Source organism: Motacilla alba, chromosome 1 (assembly GCF_015832195.1).
Source record: "Motacilla alba alba isolate MOTALB_02 chromosome 1, Motacilla_alba_V1.0_pri, whole genome shotgun sequence".
Lineage (NCBI taxonomy): Eukaryota > Metazoa > Chordata > Aves > Passeriformes > Motacillidae > Motacilla > Motacilla alba.
In genome coordinates, this window is record NC_052016.1 from 62814005 (window position 1) to 62834142 (window position 20138).

The 20138-nt window shown below is 41.5% G+C and overlaps 2 protein-coding genes across 2 annotated transcripts; one reads left to right on the plus strand and one right to left on the minus strand.

Annotated features, from left to right (window-relative positions):
• Positions 1–1333: 1333 nt before the first annotated feature.
• MED4 (mediator complex subunit 4) lies at positions 1334–8712 on the plus strand. The gene is made up of 7 exons (XM_038134656.1): positions 1334–1497; positions 3646–3712; positions 4063–4233; positions 4605–4662; positions 5693–5779; positions 6586–6717; positions 7864–8712. The coding sequence occupies exons 1-7, from the start codon at positions 1358–1360 to the stop codon at positions 8034–8036; spliced, it is 828 nt and encodes a 275-aa protein (XP_037990584.1). The 5' UTR covers positions 1334–1357; the 3' UTR covers positions 8037–8712.
• A 1960-nt stretch (positions 8713–10672) lies between these two features.
• On the minus strand, positions 10673–13684 carry NUDT15 (nudix hydrolase 15). The gene is made up of 3 exons (XM_038134670.1): positions 13356–13684; positions 13065–13255; positions 10673–12550 (listed from the first exon to the last, which is right to left on the minus strand). The coding sequence occupies exons 1-3, from the start codon at positions 13508–13510 to the stop codon at positions 12405–12407; spliced, it is 492 nt and encodes a 163-aa protein (XP_037990598.1). The 5' UTR covers positions 13511–13684; the 3' UTR covers positions 10673–12404.
• Positions 13685–20138: the final 6454 nt, after the last annotated feature.

A 20138-nucleotide genomic window follows, 5' to 3' on the forward strand; every position in this document is an offset into this window, starting at 1 on the left:
ATTAGAAACCCCCCACAACACAGCAGTACTTTTTAATTCTAACTCAACTCCTGTCAGGGCTGGGGTCAGGATTTGTGCCTATTACCTGCCCCAACCATTGTGCGTAGAGGTCTGTGATGGACATCGAGCTGCCTTTAGCCTTCATGGACACACAGGTGTGCACGGGCAGTGTTGTCTCTGGTCATGTATGGGACCCTGGTCTTGGTCTGATTTAAAGCTCAGGTTTTTGTTGTGCTTTCAGTATCAGGCACTTAACCTTCTTTGATTGTCAGTAAAACACCAGATATATAAATATCTAAAGGAGACGTGTCAGGATGGAGCCTGGTGCTTCTCAGTGGTGTCAAGCAATAGGACAAGAGGCAATGGGCAGAAAACAATGCACAGGAAGCTCCACCTGAACATGAGGAAGAGCTTCTTTGCTGTGTGGGTGAGCATGTGCTAGAACAGATTGCCTAGAGAGGTTGTGGAGTCTCCCTCACTGGAGATACCAAGAACTCTCTGGATGCAATCCTGTGCAGTGTGCTCTAGGACAACCCTGCTTGAGCAGGGAGGTTGGACTCGATGACCCTCTGTGGTCCCAACCTGACCCTTTCTGTGATTCTGTGATTTCATCCACCATCGATCAAAGGCACCTGAGGGATTTTTTTGACACCAAGACTCTCAAAAAGTGAGTTAAACCCTCAAAGCTGTAATTTGGTTGCACACACTTCACCCGCAGCCTGTGTCTTTAGCATACATCAGTGTCATCCGGAGGCTCTTTGGGGGGACTCCCCAAATGCATTCCAGTTGGAATGGTTGTAGCCAGGTGGGGGCTGACCTCTCCTCCGCGAGGACTACCAATAGGAGGACGAGAGGTTGCAGTCTTCGGCTGCTTTTCCTCACAAGAAAGGGTGGTTAAACATTGGAATGGACTGCCCAGGGAGGTGGTGGAGTCACCATCCCTGGAGGTGTTTAAGGAGAGACTGGACGCGGCCCTTAGTGTTGACACTATGATCACCATCGTTGATATGATACTGTTCAGACTCCATCATTTCGGAGTTGTTTTCCAACCTAAATGATCCTGTGATTCCAAGAGCAACAAGCGCAGATCCTCGCGCAGCAACCTGGCCTCAAGACAGGCCTCTGACAGATTCACACCTGCCCTCGACGAGGCAGAGGCCACCTCTTTTCCCCTCACACCCCCAGTCCCCGGGTCGAGCCGCGCCGCTCCCCGCTGCCTTCCCTCCCCGGCGGGAAGGGAGCCGCCCCTCCGCCCCGCGCATGCGCGCGCCGCCCGGCGGCCGCCGCTCGTCCCTCCGCCGCCGGGGGCGCTGCCGCGCGCCTGCCGGGGGCGGGTCCCGCTCGGGTCCGCGCCCGGATGGCGATGGCGGCGGCGGCGGCAGGAGCCGGGGCCGGGGCAGCGGCGGCAGCGGCGGCAGCGGGCGGGGGAGGCGGGGAGCGGAGCAGCACCCGGGACCGGCTCCTGGCGGCGCTGGAGGATCTCGAGCTCTTGGCCAGGTACCGCGCTCGGCCCCCCGTCGGCCCCGGGTGGTGGCGGGGCAGCGGGGGCGGGGTGAGGGCTCCCGGCGCGGAGCCGGCGGCGGGGGCGGCTCCGCCCGCCCCTGAGCTTGGGATGGGAGGGGCCCGGCGCGGCTGGAGCGCTGGCCCGACCCGCTCGGGGACGCGTTTCCCGGCTCTCTCGCCTCCTCAGGCCGGCTCTGCGGGTGAGGGGCTGGTGCTGCGCCGGGGTTCGGCCCGGCCCTGCGCAGCGCTTCCCGGCGCTCATCCCAGTGGGAAAGCATCGGTGGTTTGCGGAGAGAAGGAGCAGCTTCCTTTTCCTCCTACTTGCCTTTGTCACTTGGTTGACACCTGCGTTTTCTGTGAAGTGCACACTTACACGCCGATTTTAGGCGTTTTGTTAGTCATTTAAAAATATACTTAAGTCAAAAATACGTAGATGGTGTTGCATGACATCAGCTGTTGTGGTCATTGCCTGCATTAGTGCTACATTCACTCCAGGTAGGCTGCACAGCTCCTCTTCAGAGTGATAGAAATGCTCAGATACTTAATCCAGGGTTGAGTCCAGGCTGGTAATACCCATCCACGTTGTCAACCATGTCGTGCAGGCACAGCTGGCAGTAAAGTTCAGATGCTTCCTAATTATTTTCCACACCTCAGGGAGAGCAGAAGCTTAATAAGGCATTTTTAGAGGGAATAACATGTGCTATCTATGTAGCTTGCTCGCTCAGTGATTACCAAGAGGAGGATAACCTATTAGTGAGTTGCTCTCCTTGTGTCTGGTTAAGCTTTATCTTCAGTCACAGATTTTATTGTGACGTAAGGGTTGCTGGAGAGCATGAGTCTATGGAAAAATGAAAACAAACTTGTTCCTTATCTAAATTACTAATTTTTTTTGAATGCTGGAACTAGTGTTCTACCACAATGAAGCCGGAGCAATGCTCAGCAGAATTTTGTGAATATTCCTGTTGTTCAGCTAAGTGTTGCAGCACCCTGGGGTTAGGCCTTTCTCTGTCACAGTGCTGGTTTGGTGGTCAGGGCAAAAATTAAGCCATATGACTAATCTGTAGCCTTTCTGTAGTTTTGAATCTCCATCTGTGCATTATCTGGCTGACACAGGGTAGAATTACAGCACCCTGTGACATCACCTTTGATGGTGGTAGCTGACCTACTTAAAATGGATTTGCCACTGCTCAGTGTTGGTCAGGTAAAATAAAAGCTTTAGTGACAGTGACAAGTTTCTTTGTTCTCTAATTGTTTATAATCATAGTAGTGTTCAGGAGTGACCAAGAGACACATACCAAGATCAGAGCTTTACTGGGGTTTTTTTTGAGACATTTCTGGCCCCACTGCTGTATTACTCACACACCCCACTGAGCTCCTTACACTGGACCAAGCAAACAATCAGTACTTCCAAGGTCAGTGTCTCCAGATAGACAGATACTTGTGCTTAGGGTTGAACTGCCATTCATAGGCTTAGAAGCCAAATAACTTTGCTGAATTTACAGAAAATGGCTTTTTGCATCGTGGTACCCAGAGGTTCTTGCTGGCTTTTTGGAGCAGTGGCAGAGTATCTGGATATCTGGAAGAGTGATCGAGGTCTGTTTGAGAAGCACTTCTAGCCTAGCACCAGAACATTACCAGGGTTCTTTTATAATTTTTGTGTGCTTGATGCACAGCTAATATACCATTGTGGAAATACTTGCTGTAAAAGTAGTTCTGTAACAGGCTCTGTTGGTATTTGAAAGTGTAGACTTAGTTGCTCTAAATTACAAGTGTATTGGGGAAAAAATTGAGAAAAGTAGAGAAGTAAAACAGTGAAGACCCTCTTGCAACAAACAGAGGTAGTAGAAGAAGGGTCTGAGTGCACTTCATTATGCTGTTTCTTCTCTCAGCTTCTGTCTTTTATGGTTTAACAGGAACTTAGCACATTTCTTGAGTTCAAATACATGAGAGCTTCATGAGCTCAAATAACAATGAAAAAAAAGTGCTTTCTTAGTTGAAAAATCCCTGCCCACACTATACTATAAAATATAAAATAATCAGGTCCATGAATACTTTTGTAATGATACCAGTACTCAGGTAATTTTGGGATGACTTGATGTGAGAATGCCTCAGAAAACTGTGTAAACGGAGTTCTCCTTTCAGGGAACTAATTGAAATTTTGGCAATTTCAAGAAACCAAAAGCTTCCCCAAGCAGGAGAGGAGAGCCAGGTAAGCTGCTTTTCTGAATTGTGTTTCTTTGGGTGAGCATAATGCTTTACTTCTGGTTTTTTTTTCCATTCTTTTGTTTGTTCTTACTTTCTGCCTTTGTCCTTGCCTATATTCGAGTTAATGGTCACGATGGGGCTTTAGCCCTGCTACAGAGGCATTATTGGTTCTCCTGTTGTTTATTCCATTTTTATGTGCTTCATAGGCTGTTTCTGCAAACAGGAAGAAATTTTGCTTCATTTTTCATTCAAACAAAAATACTCCTATGGATGCCATTTGCTCTTTGTAGCATGACTGAGGGTGTGTTGTTACTCTAGCCAAATTAAAAGTTCTACAAAACTGTTGTTCAATAGATCCTGGAACTGCTGATTCAGAGAGATGGAGAGTTTCAAGAGCTAATGAAGTTGGCAGTTGATCAGGGAAAAATCCATCATGAAATGCAGCTTTTAGAAAAGGTAGTAGAAAAGCGGGATAATGATATTCAGCAGCTGCAGAAACAGCTTAAAGAAGCAGAGCACATATTGGTAAGTTCATAATGATGTGTTTGCTTTTGAGCATCTCGTTGTAGAAGATGTGGTTCTGGGCAAAGTGATGTTTTATTAGTTTGAGAAGATTTAAATATTTAAAACTTCACAAGAGCTTAGTGGTTTGGGTTTTTTCTCAGTAGTCAAACACTGTTTAGGTATCATGGTATTAAGTTGGGTTTTTTTATGCTAATTTGCTTCTAAATCTACATTATTTCAGTGTATTTTGAAAATGTTCACAGAAGTTTCTCTTCTAAAATGCAATTAAATGGCAGGGTTTATTCACAAAGCTGACTTTATGTAGACATTTATAAATTAAAGATGCATTGAAGGTTTGGTTTCCTTTGTGGGTTTTTATTTTTTACAACTAGGCAACAGCTGTTTATCAAGCAAAGGAAAAACTGAAATCAATTGAAAAAGCACGGAAAGGTGAGTATGCATGATTGTACATACTACGTAAATGCAGTTCTAAAGAAAGTTGTTAGTGAGCTCAAATTAGGCCTTTTTTATTTTTTTAAATTCTGCTATCACAGATTTCAGATGATTTGTGTGTAAACAAATTTCCATTTCATTATAAAACTGTAACCATTTTCTCAGAATAAAGACAGCATTGAATTTTATTTTTTTTTGTGGCAAACATATTTTAATATGAAAGTGTCTCAGCGGTCTTCTTGGACTGATAATAGTATATCTGATTACCTAAGTGCCTTACCAAATTGCCTCAGGAGGTTTGCTAAGGAAAGGAAGACAATGTTTGTGTGTAAATGCACTGTATTTTGAAAGACTGACTAGCTGGTGATACTAGACTGCAATTGTAGCAATTCCTGCCATTCTGTGGCACTTACCAAGCTAAACTAACTTTTTGGGGGGGGACGTGGGGGAAAGGCATCTTCCTCAGATTGTTGGGGTTTTTTTGGGGTTTTTTTGGTTTTTTTTTTTTTTTTTTTTTTTTTTTTTGGTGGTTTTTTTTTTTTTTTACAGTGTCTTTTATCATTTTGTTATGCCTCTTTTGTCTAAAAATCAAGGAATGTAATAAAGTTTATATTAATCTAATACAAGCACTTATTTGGAAGGACTCTTCTAGGTACAGTCTATAGTTACTTAACGAACAAATAAAACTTTGCTACAGAAAATTCTATGATAATACTGGAGCTGACGTTTTAGACTTTTTTTTTGTGCTTGTCAAGTAAGCCTGTTTAAGAAATTGTGTTTTTCATGAGGTTGGAGAACCATTGATATTGAAGGTGTTTTGCACTTGTGTGTGTAAAACCAGTTCACTTCAAAGCTCATCTTTGCATAGTCTGAGAATCTTCTAAACAGTCATTGCATTTGAACTAGGCTCTTAATGTTTGGCAAAATCACATTCCCAGTCTTTTAGATATTGGTGGCCAATATTCTGAAATAATTAAATGACAAAATCTCTTCAGAATGCAACAGCATTTTTTTTTCATTCTTCCAGGTGCCATTTCCTCTGAAGAAATAATTAAATATGCCCATAGGATCAGTGCTAGCAATGCTGTTTGTGCCCCTCTGACGTGGGTACCAGGTAACTATTGTGTTTATGACAGTAGATTTTTTAAAATAATAAATCATGATTAATACCTAGTCTTAAAATATTTTTATACAGCGATAAACCACCAGGATTTATTAGAATAACATTGTTTTCAGTTATTATATCTAATTCTAAATATTTAGTTTTATCTAAAATGGATATCCAAAATCCTGTGAACTTCACATACATCTCCAAAAGGTTATGAAACTGTCTGCTTTCATTAACAGACTGGCCTTTGTTCTTCCTTGTTTGCCTTTTCCCCCTGAATGTTTACCTTGATTATAAGTCAAAGCCAAGTATGCTAAAGGCTTTTCTATGTGTTTGGTTGTGTTCCCTCTTGCCACTTACAGTGTTCTTTCAGAGAATGTTAGTAAACAGTGGAGCCAGAAGCAGAACTTTTACTATGACATGTTTCAATTTTGGGTACTACCCTCTTTGTCAAAAATGAAAATGTGTTTGATCCAATTCCTGTCCTTGCTGTTTAGCTGTGAAGTAGCAGGGAGAGCAAAGATATCTTTTAAACATGATGGGGTTTTTTTGGTTTTTTTTTTTTTTTTTGAATTGCTTTGGGTTGTTTGGGGTTTTTTAATATGTTTTTTCTGCCAAGTTTGAATGAACAAAGAAAGTCTAAGTGAAAGACAGACTTGGATTTTAATAAAATAGGTATGATGCTCATTACTCATCCAAGCTACCAGAGTATGGGGTTTTTGGTCATTAAACTAGGCTCTGAAGCTAAAGCTAGTGTCTGCAAGACAATTGTTAAATATTTCAAAGCATTCTTTTTCCTTTTTTTCTTAAAGGGGACCCACGTAGGCCATATCCTACAGATCTGGAAATGAGGAGTGGTCTCTTGGGTCAGATGAACAACCCATCCACCAATGGAGTCAATGGACACTTACCAGGGGATGCACTTGCAGCAGGCAGACTGCCAGGTAAGTGAAACTCAGTTTTGTTTTGTTTTTCTTTATTGCTTATAGATTCACAGCAGTTATACATTTCCCTTAGCAAAGGCAAATCAGAGGTAAAACAATGAAAATTGTGGTTAATGTTGTTCCCTAGCAGTGAATACCTAGTAAAGAAAGGTAATTAGAAGTTGCATATTTTTTGTGTATGTTTTAGTAGAGCCCGTTCTGTTTGGCTCCTTTGCCTTAGAGGATGCAGACTTGATCCTTTTACTTTTGAGTGCTGTCTCTATGAGAACTGAAAGGAATTTTCAGGAATTTTCAGAATTTTCTTTGAGAGGCTGGAAAATGTGGGATTTAAACTCCTCCAGTAAAATAATTGAGTCTTGGGCTCCTCTGTCAGGTTAAACACTCACATAACTAGACTGTCAAGGTAAGAGGGAAACATTGATTTACAAGAAAGTTGAAGCTGCCTGAGCATTTTGGGTAGGGATGCTGAATCTGTTGGTGTGTGGAGGCGTGTCCTGAGAATGCTAATACTGGGATCTAGTCCTTTTGGAGACTCCTGCAGAGATGTCCAGTTACTGAGTCCTTAGTGAATATGCAGAGCAGTTTCTGGACTGCTCGGTAGCCTCCAAACTTTGAGGCTGCTTAGCACACACATTCAGCCTGGTTTAATAGCAGACTGTTTCTTGCATTGCAGCATGGCCACACAATGTAAGACACTAGCTTCCATTCTGAGCTGCTTTTCAGGCATATTTGGATAAAGCCTTTTTTCTCTGAATTTTTATGGCCTGCCTGAATTTTTTTCTTAATCTAATATTTTAATCTATTTTTGCATACTGACAGACTGATAATTTTCATTACTCCCAGTAGTTGTGAATGCTAAATCAGTTCAAACTGTGCTTTGAAGATAAAAAGCTCTGTATTGAGTATGAGTTATCAAGAGCCACCTACATAAATGGGCCTCTCTGGCAGAGCAGACTTTTACAATTACAGAATTGCTCCATCATGAGATGTTTTCCAGCTGTTACTGGAGGGTTTAATCTGTCCAAAATTTAGAAAGGATTTCAAGATTTGTTTTGATATTAAATTGAAGTTCTGGTTGAGCTGTCATGTTGAATTTATCAATATACAAAACTAAAAGTTTTCTTGGTTATGCCTCTTTTTCTCCAGATGTGCTTGCTCCTCAGTATCCTTGGCAGTCAAGTGATATGTCAATGAACATGCTACCTCCTAATCATAGTAATGACTTCATGCTGGAGCCTCCAGGACACAATAAAGAAAATGAAGATGATGTAGAAGTTATGTCAACAGACTCCTCAAGCAGCAGCAGTGACTCAGACTAGGTACAAGGGGGACAGTATCCCTAGTAACCTTTCCTGTGGTGAAGGTAGGTTAGATGCTGTTTGTCACAAACTGCAATATCCTTTTGTTACACCAGCAGCCCTGTGTAGGGAGAAGATAACAGCTGGCTCAGAAATAGGGTGACTAATTTAAAACCATGGACTACAGACTTGTTTTTTTCCTGTTAGATGTTCTGGGAGCTGGGAGAAATGTCTGGGAGCTGTCTGCTGGGGGAGAGATGTCAGATTTTCAGTGATTGTGTAAATGTATGTTTGCAAGAGATGTGTAAATATATATTTATATATATGTATTTACTATACATTAGATGACATAAGTTCCCGGGAAAAAATGTGTAAGGGGAATCCCCTTGTATGTTTGTTAGTAACTTTACTCTTTTGATGATAGCTTTTTCTATGCCACAGAAATGAAACATGAAGTTTGTAATGTATCTTTTTTTTGTTACTGCCTAAATCTATGTTCTTGATCATCTGTGTATCAAGGACAAAAATATGGCAATAAGGTGTAATAAAAGAGTTTGTAATTATTGTAATATATAATGAATGATTTGTCATAAATAAACTCACCTTTGATCTAACTTCAGTTTTCCAAACTTGAATCTTCGATGAGTTGCCATGTAACTTCAATACTCATTACATTTTATCCCAGTATGTGCTTGAATTCTGATTGAGTTTCAGAAGTTTGTACTCCATTTTCCCCTATGCAAAATGCCTAGTCGGCATTAGAAGCAGCTGAGGAGGAGTCAGAAGTGGAAAGCCTGTCCTTCCTTTTCAGGTGAGCCCTTCCAGGTACACACAGAGCTGGGCAGACCCTGAAGCAGTGAGTGCCCACCCACAAGGCTGCCCCAAATACTTGGTTAAGTGTCCTGGGACCCTGGAGGTGACACACTTTAGGGCATGCTGCAGGTTTAGCTCCTTTCAGATCAAAGTGCTCAAGGATTTTTTTGTTCTTGTCATCTATAATTTTTTCAGTTCTTTGAACCTGCTAATTTGTTTACTTTCGCAACTACATTTCCTGCAGCAGTTGCAATGTTATTTTGTCTTTCCAAAGACACTCCCCTTGGCTTTCCCTTCCTTGTTCTGTTTTGCTTAAGGAGTCATTTTATGACAGCTGCTTTTCTGTTATGTAACCCTCTGATAGAATTTCAAAACTCATGTGAACTGTTGCTCCTGGCAGTTAAAGGTTTCTGTCCTGCAGCACAGCTTCCTGCAGCATAGATAACAATTCTCTTCCCTTTTCCATTTTGTAGATTCCTCACAGGAAGTATCTGATGAATCAGGTAATTCCTCCTTTCCTCAAGTAATCTTTCAGACATTGCTGCCAGTAATGCTGCCACCTGTGACCAACCTGTACAAATCCCATAAGGACGTAGAAAGAAGGACTTCAGTCACATTCAATCACGTAATATGGGGCAGTGGGTTTTGTTTTCAGAGAAATGGGGAATTTGTCTCAGCTGTTCTTTTAGAAGTATTTTCAGAGTTATTAAACTATCACCTCTTTCACAGCTTAAAGTTATTCATATACATACATATCATAACCTTTATGCAGTATCATATTTTCCTCTTGGGTGCTTATCTCCAATGTCTTTCCTCTTTAATTCACATTAATCCAAATACATGTGCCCTGTCTCAGTCATTCTAGTTAACCTTTTCTAGCTCAGATTAGTTTTTGTCTTAAAAGGTGTGATCAGAATCATACACAATATTAAAAAATGGAGTTTCTTAATGCTTTATATAATGGGATTGGAATTTTCTTTCTAAATGCCCCTCTCTTGACACACCACAGACACAGTTCACCAGCCTCTTTTATCTTCTAACTTACAAGGACATTCTTGAAACAAAATACAAAAATATATAATCAAAACTCATGCGAAGTATAGTGTTACAGTCTACCCAAAACTCCTCTATGGCTGTATCTATGTAATTCACCAACAGAAATATTGTGGAGGTGGGTGATTGTTTTCAGACATAAGAGGGAACTGAAGCAACGACCACTTCTTTTTCTGGCTTGTTAGTTACTCTGTTACAGGACTAAATGGAACCAATGTGTTACATCTAATAAACAGGTAAGGCAACAGCTCTGCTCACTGTCCACTTAGCATAAAATCAAACTGGGTATTAGATGCATCCTAATCAGGTTCCTTGCATCAGTGCTTCAAACTATGTACAGTTCAGGAGTATGCCTCTCAGGGCTACTTAACTATAATGCCATTTTAGGTGCATTCTGTCAATTACAAGCAGTTAGTGAACCACAATATGGTAACTCAGTGTTTTGTTATTCAGTGGCTTAGATATGTACATAATAGATTTTCCTATTTAGCAAAAGTACCAAAAATCAAAGTAAAGACTTAGTTGAAAAGACTGAGTCTTGGCAGCTAAAATCGACTGAGAACCACATTTTCTGCAGGGGTGGGGAATATTAATGTGTGATACATAGAAACAAAGTTATTTAAGTTGGGGATTGCTGACAGCTGGTTGCAGTAATGCACTGTAGTCTTTTAATCGGTCCATTCTGAAACGATACAGAAATGCTGACATACGGAGATACTGTTTGTGTCCTCATTTCAGTGTCTACTTGTGTATTTACGACAGATAGAATGTATATAACCATTAACAAAATATGCCAAGAAAGTATTTATTGCATGACAGGCCATTTTACAGTGGTCCCTGTTCTCTCATCAGGACTAAGATGCTTTCTAAAATTTAAAATGGTACTAAATAATTTAATTTTTTTTTCTTCATTATTCTTTGTGACAGATGGGCAGGACATCTGTCAACTCTTCCTACAGCTTCTTTGTTGACAGCTGAAGGGAATAATTTTCAGTGTACATAAGGTTGCTTGCAGGAAGCAAATCTTAACTTTTGAAAAGAAAAATAAGCTTTTTACAAAGTTACAGTAGCAAAGGAATTTTTGGTGAAATTCCCAGTTTCAAGACTGCTGTGTAACGTTACTTCTTTCTTCACCTCAGAGAACGGGTGTCTGTCCTAAGGGAAGTTGCACATAATTAATACTTCAAACTCTAAGCAGGAGGATTGCCAGGGGCAGTAGCATCCTTATGCCTCATCACTCTGTCTTGTTTCTCAGCAAGAAGAGCCATCTCCATTTAAAAAAATGTATGTTCCAAGTAAGGAAGAGCCTTAAATCCCTCAAGCTGATTTCTTTTAAGAACTGAGAAGTCAATTCATAATTTCAGGCAATTTTAATCTCTCAGTATTGTGTGTGTATTTTATTCAAAAGAAATTAAATATATCTTAAAACATTTTTGTACAATGAGTATATCTAAAGGAAATAGACAAGAGATGTGCTATAAAAGAACCCTGACAAGAAAAAAAATGAGTCAACTAGTGATTTATTTAAAAGTTATATCTTAAAATTAATCGCTGATTTCTTAGTGACAACAGCTGGAGAAAAGAATCAAAATTAGTTACAGATTCTAGAAAAATTAAAAATATTAACTCCTTGGTTTTGCATGTACTGTTGGGTACTGTAATTTCATTCACTAATGACTAAGAAATTTAATCAGTCAAACTGAAAATTCACAATTTTACCTAATCAATTTTACCAATAGAGAGCCATACAGAACTACACCCATCTGTGCTGTTTAATAATGACAACTCTTTTTAGCCACAAAGTATGAATTTTGCCATGGAGCTACACTTATAAATGAGATTTGTGTCAGCCTAGTAGAGTAGGCACCTCTCCATTCCAAGAGTTCAGTAACAAATTCAGATCAGTTGCAGAGATCTGAGACATTTCTGCAGATAAATTGTGTAACTGAGGCTCTAAACAGAACTGTGTTATGAAAGCAATTGGCAAGAAGGGTCAGGGAATTTTCATTTCCTGCAATAAGTTATGACAATCTTTTCACATTTATAATAATCTTTTGATTTTCAAGGGTATACTGCTGTCTGCAGGGAAAAAAGGCATCGTCTATTAAATGTAACTTTTGTTCATGACAGTAAGAGACAAGGCTAAGTTTTAAAATTGGTGCAATAATTACAGGAAAGCTGGTTTAAATGAGTAAGTTTTGCTGCAGCTGCTTTTAAGTGAGTAAGCTTCCCTGGCTAGGGCTGATTTCCAAATGGCTGTTCATCAATATAAGATTAACTAGATAAAACACTGAGTTTTCTGTAAAAGCAAACGTTAATTGTTAACTACTAAACCTAGAAATGGGTCTGGAATGAGACAACTGTCGTGTAACGTACAGGAATAACACTGAAACAGCTGGCATGTTCTTCTTTGGGAAAGATAATATTTTCACATGGGCAGGGTGAGCACTTCGTATCTTTGTTTCTTCTGCACCAAAAAAGCAGGTCTGTCCTTTAGTTTGTTACATAACATACAATTTGTTATTACTCTAATTGGTGACTTCCCGTGTACCCCTTTAGATGATCCAGCTCTTCTGTAAAGGGATTGTAACCTTGCTCTCTTAAACCGCGTAAAGCCCAGAACAGTTGATCTGCTGGAGGAAATTCATCCCATTTGACCCATTCCCAGCCTGTAGGGAAAAAAAAGAAAAAGCAAGAAAAATCAGAGTATAGAGTTAAGACAGGACCCAAGGAAGCAGCATGAAGTTGTGGCAGGAGAGGTTTAGGTTGGATGTTAGGAAAATGGGGTGGGTCACTGGAACAGGCTCCATAGTACAGTCTGACAGAGCTCAAAGAGTTTTTGGACAACCTTCTCAGGCACAAGGTGAGACTGCTGGGCCAGGAATGGGATTTAATGATGCTTGGGGGTCCCTTCTAACTCAGGGTATTCTTTGTTTCTGTATATAACAATTCTTCCTCTGCAAGTCTAGATGGATCATACAGAAACTACCAATACACAGTCCGATTCTCTGTTGCATGCATATAGAGTCATTTTGCCTGAGCGGCTTTTTTGTTTCCCAGAGAAGCTGTGGATGCCGCATCCCTGGTAGCGTTCAAGGCCAGGCTGGATGAATCTCGGAGCCACCCGATCTAGTCCGCGGTGTCGCTGCCAAGCGCGGCGCTTGGAACGAGATGATTACTCACCCTCGTTCTTGTCGGGCTCCTGGTTGCGCGGCTCGGCGCCCGGCTCGGCCTCGCCCTTCATGAGCACGGTGACATAGTGGTAGCGCTGCGACGCGCACACCGCGTTCACGGCCGACGCGAACCGCACGTGGCGCAGCGGCAGCGCCGCCTCCTCCAGCGTCTCCCGCGCCGCGCACTCCGCCAGGCTCTCCCTGCGGGCGGGCAAGGCAAGGCGAGGCGAGGCACGGCCGCCTCAGGGCACGGCGGGGCAAGGCAAGGGCGGGGCGGGGAGGGAGGGCGCGGGGCTCCTACCCGAACTCCAGGTGGCCTCCGGGGAGCTGGTAGGTGCCGGCGCCCAGCGCGCCTTTCCGCTTGCCCAGGAGCACGCAGCCGGGGTGCGCGGCGCTGGTGACCACCACCCCCACGCCGACCCCGGGCCGCCGGGGCTGAGCCGCCTCCTCGCCCATGGCAGCCCCGGGCGCTCGGCGGGGCTCTGTCCCGCCGCGGGCAGGCGGGGGCGGATCCGCCAATGGGGGTTTGGGATCCCGGGTTTTGGCAGGCCCTCGGCCGGGAGGTGTGTCCGGAGCGCGCCGGATGGTGACGTCGCTGGTGAGGAAGGTGGCGCGGTTCCGAGGCAGGCGGCACAGGCGGAGGAGCCCTGTGCTGCTGTTCGCGTGGGGTTCCTTGCCTCTCAACGCGCAGCGACTTGTGAGGTCACCGGGAATAGAAAAGGCGTTTGTGCAAATGAGGGCAAGCTGAAAACAAGCAAGATGCGACTCGGTTTTTGAAGGTCAGCGAGCCAGTCGGTCTCTTGACGGCAGATTTGTTCAGAATTTAAAAAGCGGCCCTTCTTTGGTTAGCCCGCTGTTTCTGGTCTGTGAAGAGTCTGACTCTAAAGTGCCACGTTGGAATTTAAAGGAAGGAATTCCTTATTTAAAAAGGAAGCTACAAACTTAGCTGGGCAGAGCTCCACAGGCAGAATAAAGGTTCCTGACTGATAAAGAAGAAATTAAAAGTTTCTGCTGGCAAATACTTACCTTCATTCTCACATTTTTATAAATTACAGAGATATGTAGAATGCAAGATACAAGCTTTCATTTTCTTTATAAACAACTGTAAAGTTTGTCAGATTTCCCCCTTCTTCAGCCTATTGATCACAACACAGAAAGAAGTTTTTTATTTGCAGACCTTTCAAATTGGTTTTGGGTTTTTGTTTGGTTTTGGGGATTTTTTTGGGTAAGGTTCTAAAATATGTATGTACAGATGTTTTTATTTACATATGAAGTCACAGGGCCTAACTGGCAGAAGCTTAATCACATTTTGTGGGATCAGTTTTCTAGGGTTTAACTGCCTGAAGTGGCTCAGTGCAGCATCAGACATGTCCCAGTGTTGGCAGGAAGGGCATGTCAGGAGCAAATGGCTGGGTGTGCTAGGAGCAAGGATGCCCTTTGGCAGTATTTGGCTGTGCTGCTTAACTGTGATGTCAGCCCATACCTTGTGGTAATCACATATCCTCAGAACAGAGAGAGACATAGCTCTCCCAGGACTTTCCTGGGAAGCAATGAGAAGCTGTGAGAAAGCTGAGAAAGAATTAAAACAATTATCTCAATCTCTGCACCTGGCAGGCAGTATCTTTTTGTCAAAGACGTTTACAAGAAGGAGTGGTCCCTTCTTGACCAAAAGGTGAGAGAAGATTCCTAAAGGCCAATGGGGTCCACCATTGTTTCTATAAGAACTGTGTATTTCTAATAATAAAGTGTCTTTCCATGCCTTCTGATGATGGAGTCTCTGTATCACCTTTGGCTCTCCCCGATACCCCTTTGGTGATAATACCCTGAATTACTGACATTGGTAAATAACAGCAATAATAATAAATAATCTTGGGCAAATTGCCAAGCTAACAAGGCTTTTTGTAAACCAAGCTCATTCATTTGTATCTGTCTCCCCAGTACAGCTGAATATCCTAAGTATCCTAATCCATGAGGATATCCATTAGGAGTATCCTAATCTCCAGATGAAACACCAGACATATCAGTTATATCATTTCTGTATTTACATTTTAAGAGAAAGATCTTACAAAAGCCAAATCAAAGATTCCTCCTCACCCACGAAGCTCATTTTGGTCCAACCCATTAAAACATCACAAAGTTTTTACCTGAACAATGAAAACATTCTACTTTCTATGTACAGCATTTTCCTGTACTTTTTACCAAACAGCATTTAGTGACAAGTCTTGAGGGTGACCCACTGATTTATTTAAATGCAAAAAAAAAAAAAAAGTCCATATGGTCATTATGCTTATTTACTATATTAACAGGATACAATTAAATGAAAATGTTATATGAAGATGATTATGTAGAGTATAAGAAGTATGTTTCTATAAACAATATATTTTCATTCCTTAGTACGCTAAGATTTTCCCTTCCTCTCTACCATCTTCTTGATCACAACAAAGATGTGAAATATTAGCCTTTTACAAAACTTTAAAATGGCTAATTTTTTGTTAAGATTTTGAAATCTCATTGTATACAGATGCTTAAATTTGTTTCAATTTTTTCACCTTACATTTGTGATCATTAATATAAAGAATACTATATGAAAAGAAGCATTTTGTTGACTGAATCTATTCTAATTGGTTTCATTCTAGGATTTATTTAGGACATGCCTATGCAGCCAGGTATTGCAGATCATGAAGTAAATGTAGGCTGGTTTTCTGAGTCTGATGGTGAACAGACATCCACTGAAGAAAGATGTAGGAATAAATCAAGAATGAGAAAGTAGCAAAATCCTCTGCTACAGTAATATGTTGAAAAGCTTGCAAGATTTATATATATTTGTAAACTTGTTTATTAATATTTCATCTGAGAAAGTACTTCTGTGAGCCAAAGCAGTGTATTTAAACCAGCATGAGTCCAGCAGCTACTGGAAGAGTGGCAGATATTTTTCAGGCCTAATCCCTCGTTCCTTATGCTAATGCTTTTATTGATTGAAGTGTTATTAAATGAACTGTATGTCTGAGCTGATCTGAATAAAAAAAACCTCTTTTTTTTTTTTCATTAATCTGTTTTCTAGCATGCTGTGGGTGGCACGGGGAGGGGACGGGACAGAGTTCAATCAGATTAAACACAGCACAAAGCTAAACCTGACTCAGCAAACTGGGAGGGAGATTACGTTTTTGATAGGATGTGATCCCTGATGCAATTTACAGCTCAGGTACATAAGTGAGAGAGGCAGTGAGTCAGAGCAGCTGGGAACAAGAATGGTGAGACTAACCATATTAGAGACAGGCCAGATTTATGTCAGATTAAAATGACTACACAGCTGTTCCCTAAGAAGAGCACACATAGGGAAAGCAGGTTAGAAAAGCACACAGTGTGCAACAGCTTATTGAAAAGCAGCTATGCAAGCAGAAAACATCCATCTTTCTGAGAATTTCATACACATGGCTCCTTGGCTGTGGAATTTACTATATATTTGCATTTTCTTAGCAGATGTGTGAACTAGGACACGTAAGGATTATATTTAAATATTTTATATTGCAAAGCTGGCATTCAGAAGCTGGGTGGAATGTGACAGCAGTGCATGACACCAAAGTCCTGCCAGCAACCTGGCTGAAACTTGAACTTGAAAGATTTTTCTTCTCTTGCATTCAAGCAGCTGGTTGTTATCCTTAACCCTGATATCAAAAATGTAACATTGTTAACTGTTTTCTCACTTTTATTTTAGCAGAATTATTTCCATGACACCACATGTTTCTATTAAATGGCTGTCTTTCACCATAAATTATTGCGTACTGTAATATTATGTCTTCATAAACAATATTAGTGGAAATTAGGCGAAGTGTGATACCTAGTTTTTATGATGAAATGTAAATAACCTCTGATCACATTTACATATGGAGAGAATAATGGTGTGTGCAAGAGCAAAATTAGAGCTGTACTGCAGGTGTGCTGTCTTCATTGCTTGTTAATAATTTCTTTTCTGTGTCCTGACAGGACTGAGTCATTGGAATGAGTGAAGGTGCTGAGACAATTCTGTTTTATTTGTAGCTTTGTCATTAACATTTTAAGTGACCTTGGGCAACTCATAGGTGGGTGAAGATGGATTGTGCTTCAGCTTCGATGAAACTTCTGTTTGTACTCAATCCTAGGGGACCCTGAATCAGAAGAATACAAAAATGTCTGTTCCTTATCCATCTAGGATAGTACCAGGAGGTCCAGAATGGATGTCTGGAATATAGTAGGCAAGAAATCATGAGAGAGTTTTTGACTACTATTCTACAGCCATCTGTGGCTCAGTGACTTCTCAAGGCACAGGTGGCTTCTGTGTATTTTACTAACCCTCTTCTTGTTTCTCTTCTTTAACTTGCCAAAACTGCTTTTGAGCCCATGTAGATTTTCATCATTTGCAGCATCTGTGGCCAGGTGCTCCACAGCTTAGCTATGCGAAAGATCATTTTTTGCAAACCAAATCCTTTTGCTTTCATCTACCAGCCTTCACTGGTTGGGAAGAGATGGTGCATTAATGTTTAATGTTCATCCTGTATTCTGTAGAAAACTGCACCTATCCAGACCTGAGAGTGCACACATCAAATGCCTGTTTGCTAGGACAGGTGTCAGAATCCTTGCAGGAGATATACCGGACCACCTTCAAGGAAGGACCCTGGATTGTCTTTTCTGTATGACTGAGAGAAGAGATGGAATAACCTGTTAATATTGCAAATGAGTGCAGTGAACAGTTTCATGCTGTTAGATATGCCTGAGGGTCCCCTTAGCAACCTGTGGTTTGTCGAGAGACAGCCGTGATGGTACTCCTGCAGACGAGCCATGCAGAGAGAATCCACCATCTGTAAGACATGCAGTGTAAGGCAGTGTACACACCACTGAAGGATTATTTTCACTCTGCTTCAAAGTCAGTTTTTTTGCTTTGACTATGGCTGATTCATCAGCTAAACCTGTTTACTCATCTACCATACCAAAAAAGTGGGCTCTTCCTTCCTGTCTTCAACTAAAAGTGGTCTGCAAAGCTCAGGGTGATTTTCTCCACAGGTACTGGGATGCTTTTTAAGCCCCTGATAGACTTCGTCTTGGAAATTTCCTACCCTCTGAACTTAGGTCTTCGCAGAGGCTTTCACTTTCTCATTTTGATGTTCTTGGCAAGTCCCTCTCTCCTGATGTTTTTCAACTACAAAGTATCAACCAGTGGAACTTACAAGGTCTGGGAAATAAATCAGATTGTACCATTGTCACTGCATGGATGTGATTAATTTACAATAAAGCAAATTCATGTCTATTCAAAATGCCTGAGCCTTCCAGGATGCTATATATGGCCTCAAACAGGATGCTTTATTTGTCCTCCTTGTCCGTTAAAACTTCTTGGCTCCTTCTATCTCATTTGTAATGCATTTGTAATGTACCTTTTCCCTGCTTCTTTATAGTTTTAAATACAGCTTTTCAGAGAGGGCCTTGATCCTGTGTTAAAAAATCTTATTCTGATTTTAGCAAGAAATCTCATAATTTTAAACTTTGATTAGAATAGAATCTATTTCTGGAGATTTAGCAAAACCTCTGGATATCTCCTGGAATCCTACAGTGCATTCCTTGTGCAGTCTCTTCAATTGTAGGTCAGATATTGAATGAGACTGAGCCTATACAAACCTGAGTTTACACCGGGCTCACTAGGAATTTGTCTGGTTGTAGCCAAGAGTGTTATCTTTTCTTGTGTGTCTAACAAAATAAAGAAAAGGTGCATGTGTAATTTCCAAGAACTATTGTTTTTAAGATTTTGAGTTGGGCTTACAAGCACCTTGTGCTGACAGTCAGAGCCAGGTGGTGGCACTGGTGATCAGACAGCAATCCAGGCATGTTTCCAGTCCGCTCCAGTTAGACGAGTTTTCACAGCCAAGAGAAAATCAGAAAATAAAACATTCAGATAATCAAAGTTCTCCATACAGCTGTGTATCAGACTCCAGATAACTTTTCTTTCTACAAGTCCTTCAATATTGTCAGCCATGTGATATTTCTTCTTTTGATGTATAAGGTAAAAACCGTCTTCATTTTGAAACTGGAAGGATAAGTCACTCCTAGTGAGAAGAAGATACAGTAGTAGTTGTAATCTGAATGTCTTACAGTCATTCGCTAAGGCAAGAATTATTATAAGCCCAGAGACAGTTGTCCAATTTCCTTCCAGTAGCAAGCAACTGAGTCAGGATGTAAGTCTGGTTTCCTGACCTGTAGCCAGTACTTATCTCTGAACAGTAGCTTTGGGCTTTTAAGGTTAAAGTTTTGCCAAGATCCATTACATCCTCTTTGTTGTTGCAAATCCTTTCCAGGGCAGAGGTAATTCTGGGGAGTCTCCTGGGCTCAGGAGATTTCTTTGTATGTGGAAATGGCATCCATGTACTGTCCTGTGCAGTGCGGAACTGCAGCAGGTCCTGTGACTAGTGAAGAGCCACTGTGTGTACAGAGGGCAGAAAGAGCACAAGGGTTCAAGTGCTTTTTCTTCCCTTCCCCTTGGCCGGAAGAAATATTTTATCAGCTGTGGTGGAAATCTTGGACGGTCTATCAAAATTTTGCAGCTTCTTACAGGTTCAGTGATGTACTCCTGCCTTGTGTGTCTGCACACAGGTGCAGAGCTAAGCACTCTGCAGAGCTCACTGCAGTGCTAACAGGTGACAATAACACCAGGTCAGCAGAGAACCAGGAGCAAAATAACTGAAGCAGAATGACTCCATCTTTTGCAATACTCACCCAAGGAGAAGTTATGATAATGCATTTTCAGTTTCAGAATAAAAAGAGGCAACTCATCCAGTTATTTATTGGATAATTCAAGTTACAAAACTCAAGAAAAATCACAGCTCTGACACGACTTTCTTTCACATGAGGTCTTCCTTCGATGTTCATAATGTATGGAAGTAACTGCATTTTCCTTATTATGGGTAGAGGACACTCTTGTACCAATTTCCCAGGCCAATGCTATTTTCCTAATTACCATTTTGTTTTAAAGGAAAAAGCTTTGCCTGCTGGTGAATCACGAGGTTGGGCCACTAGTTTCTGCAGGGACACCTTCCGCTGCTTCAGTTCCTTAGTGACCTCA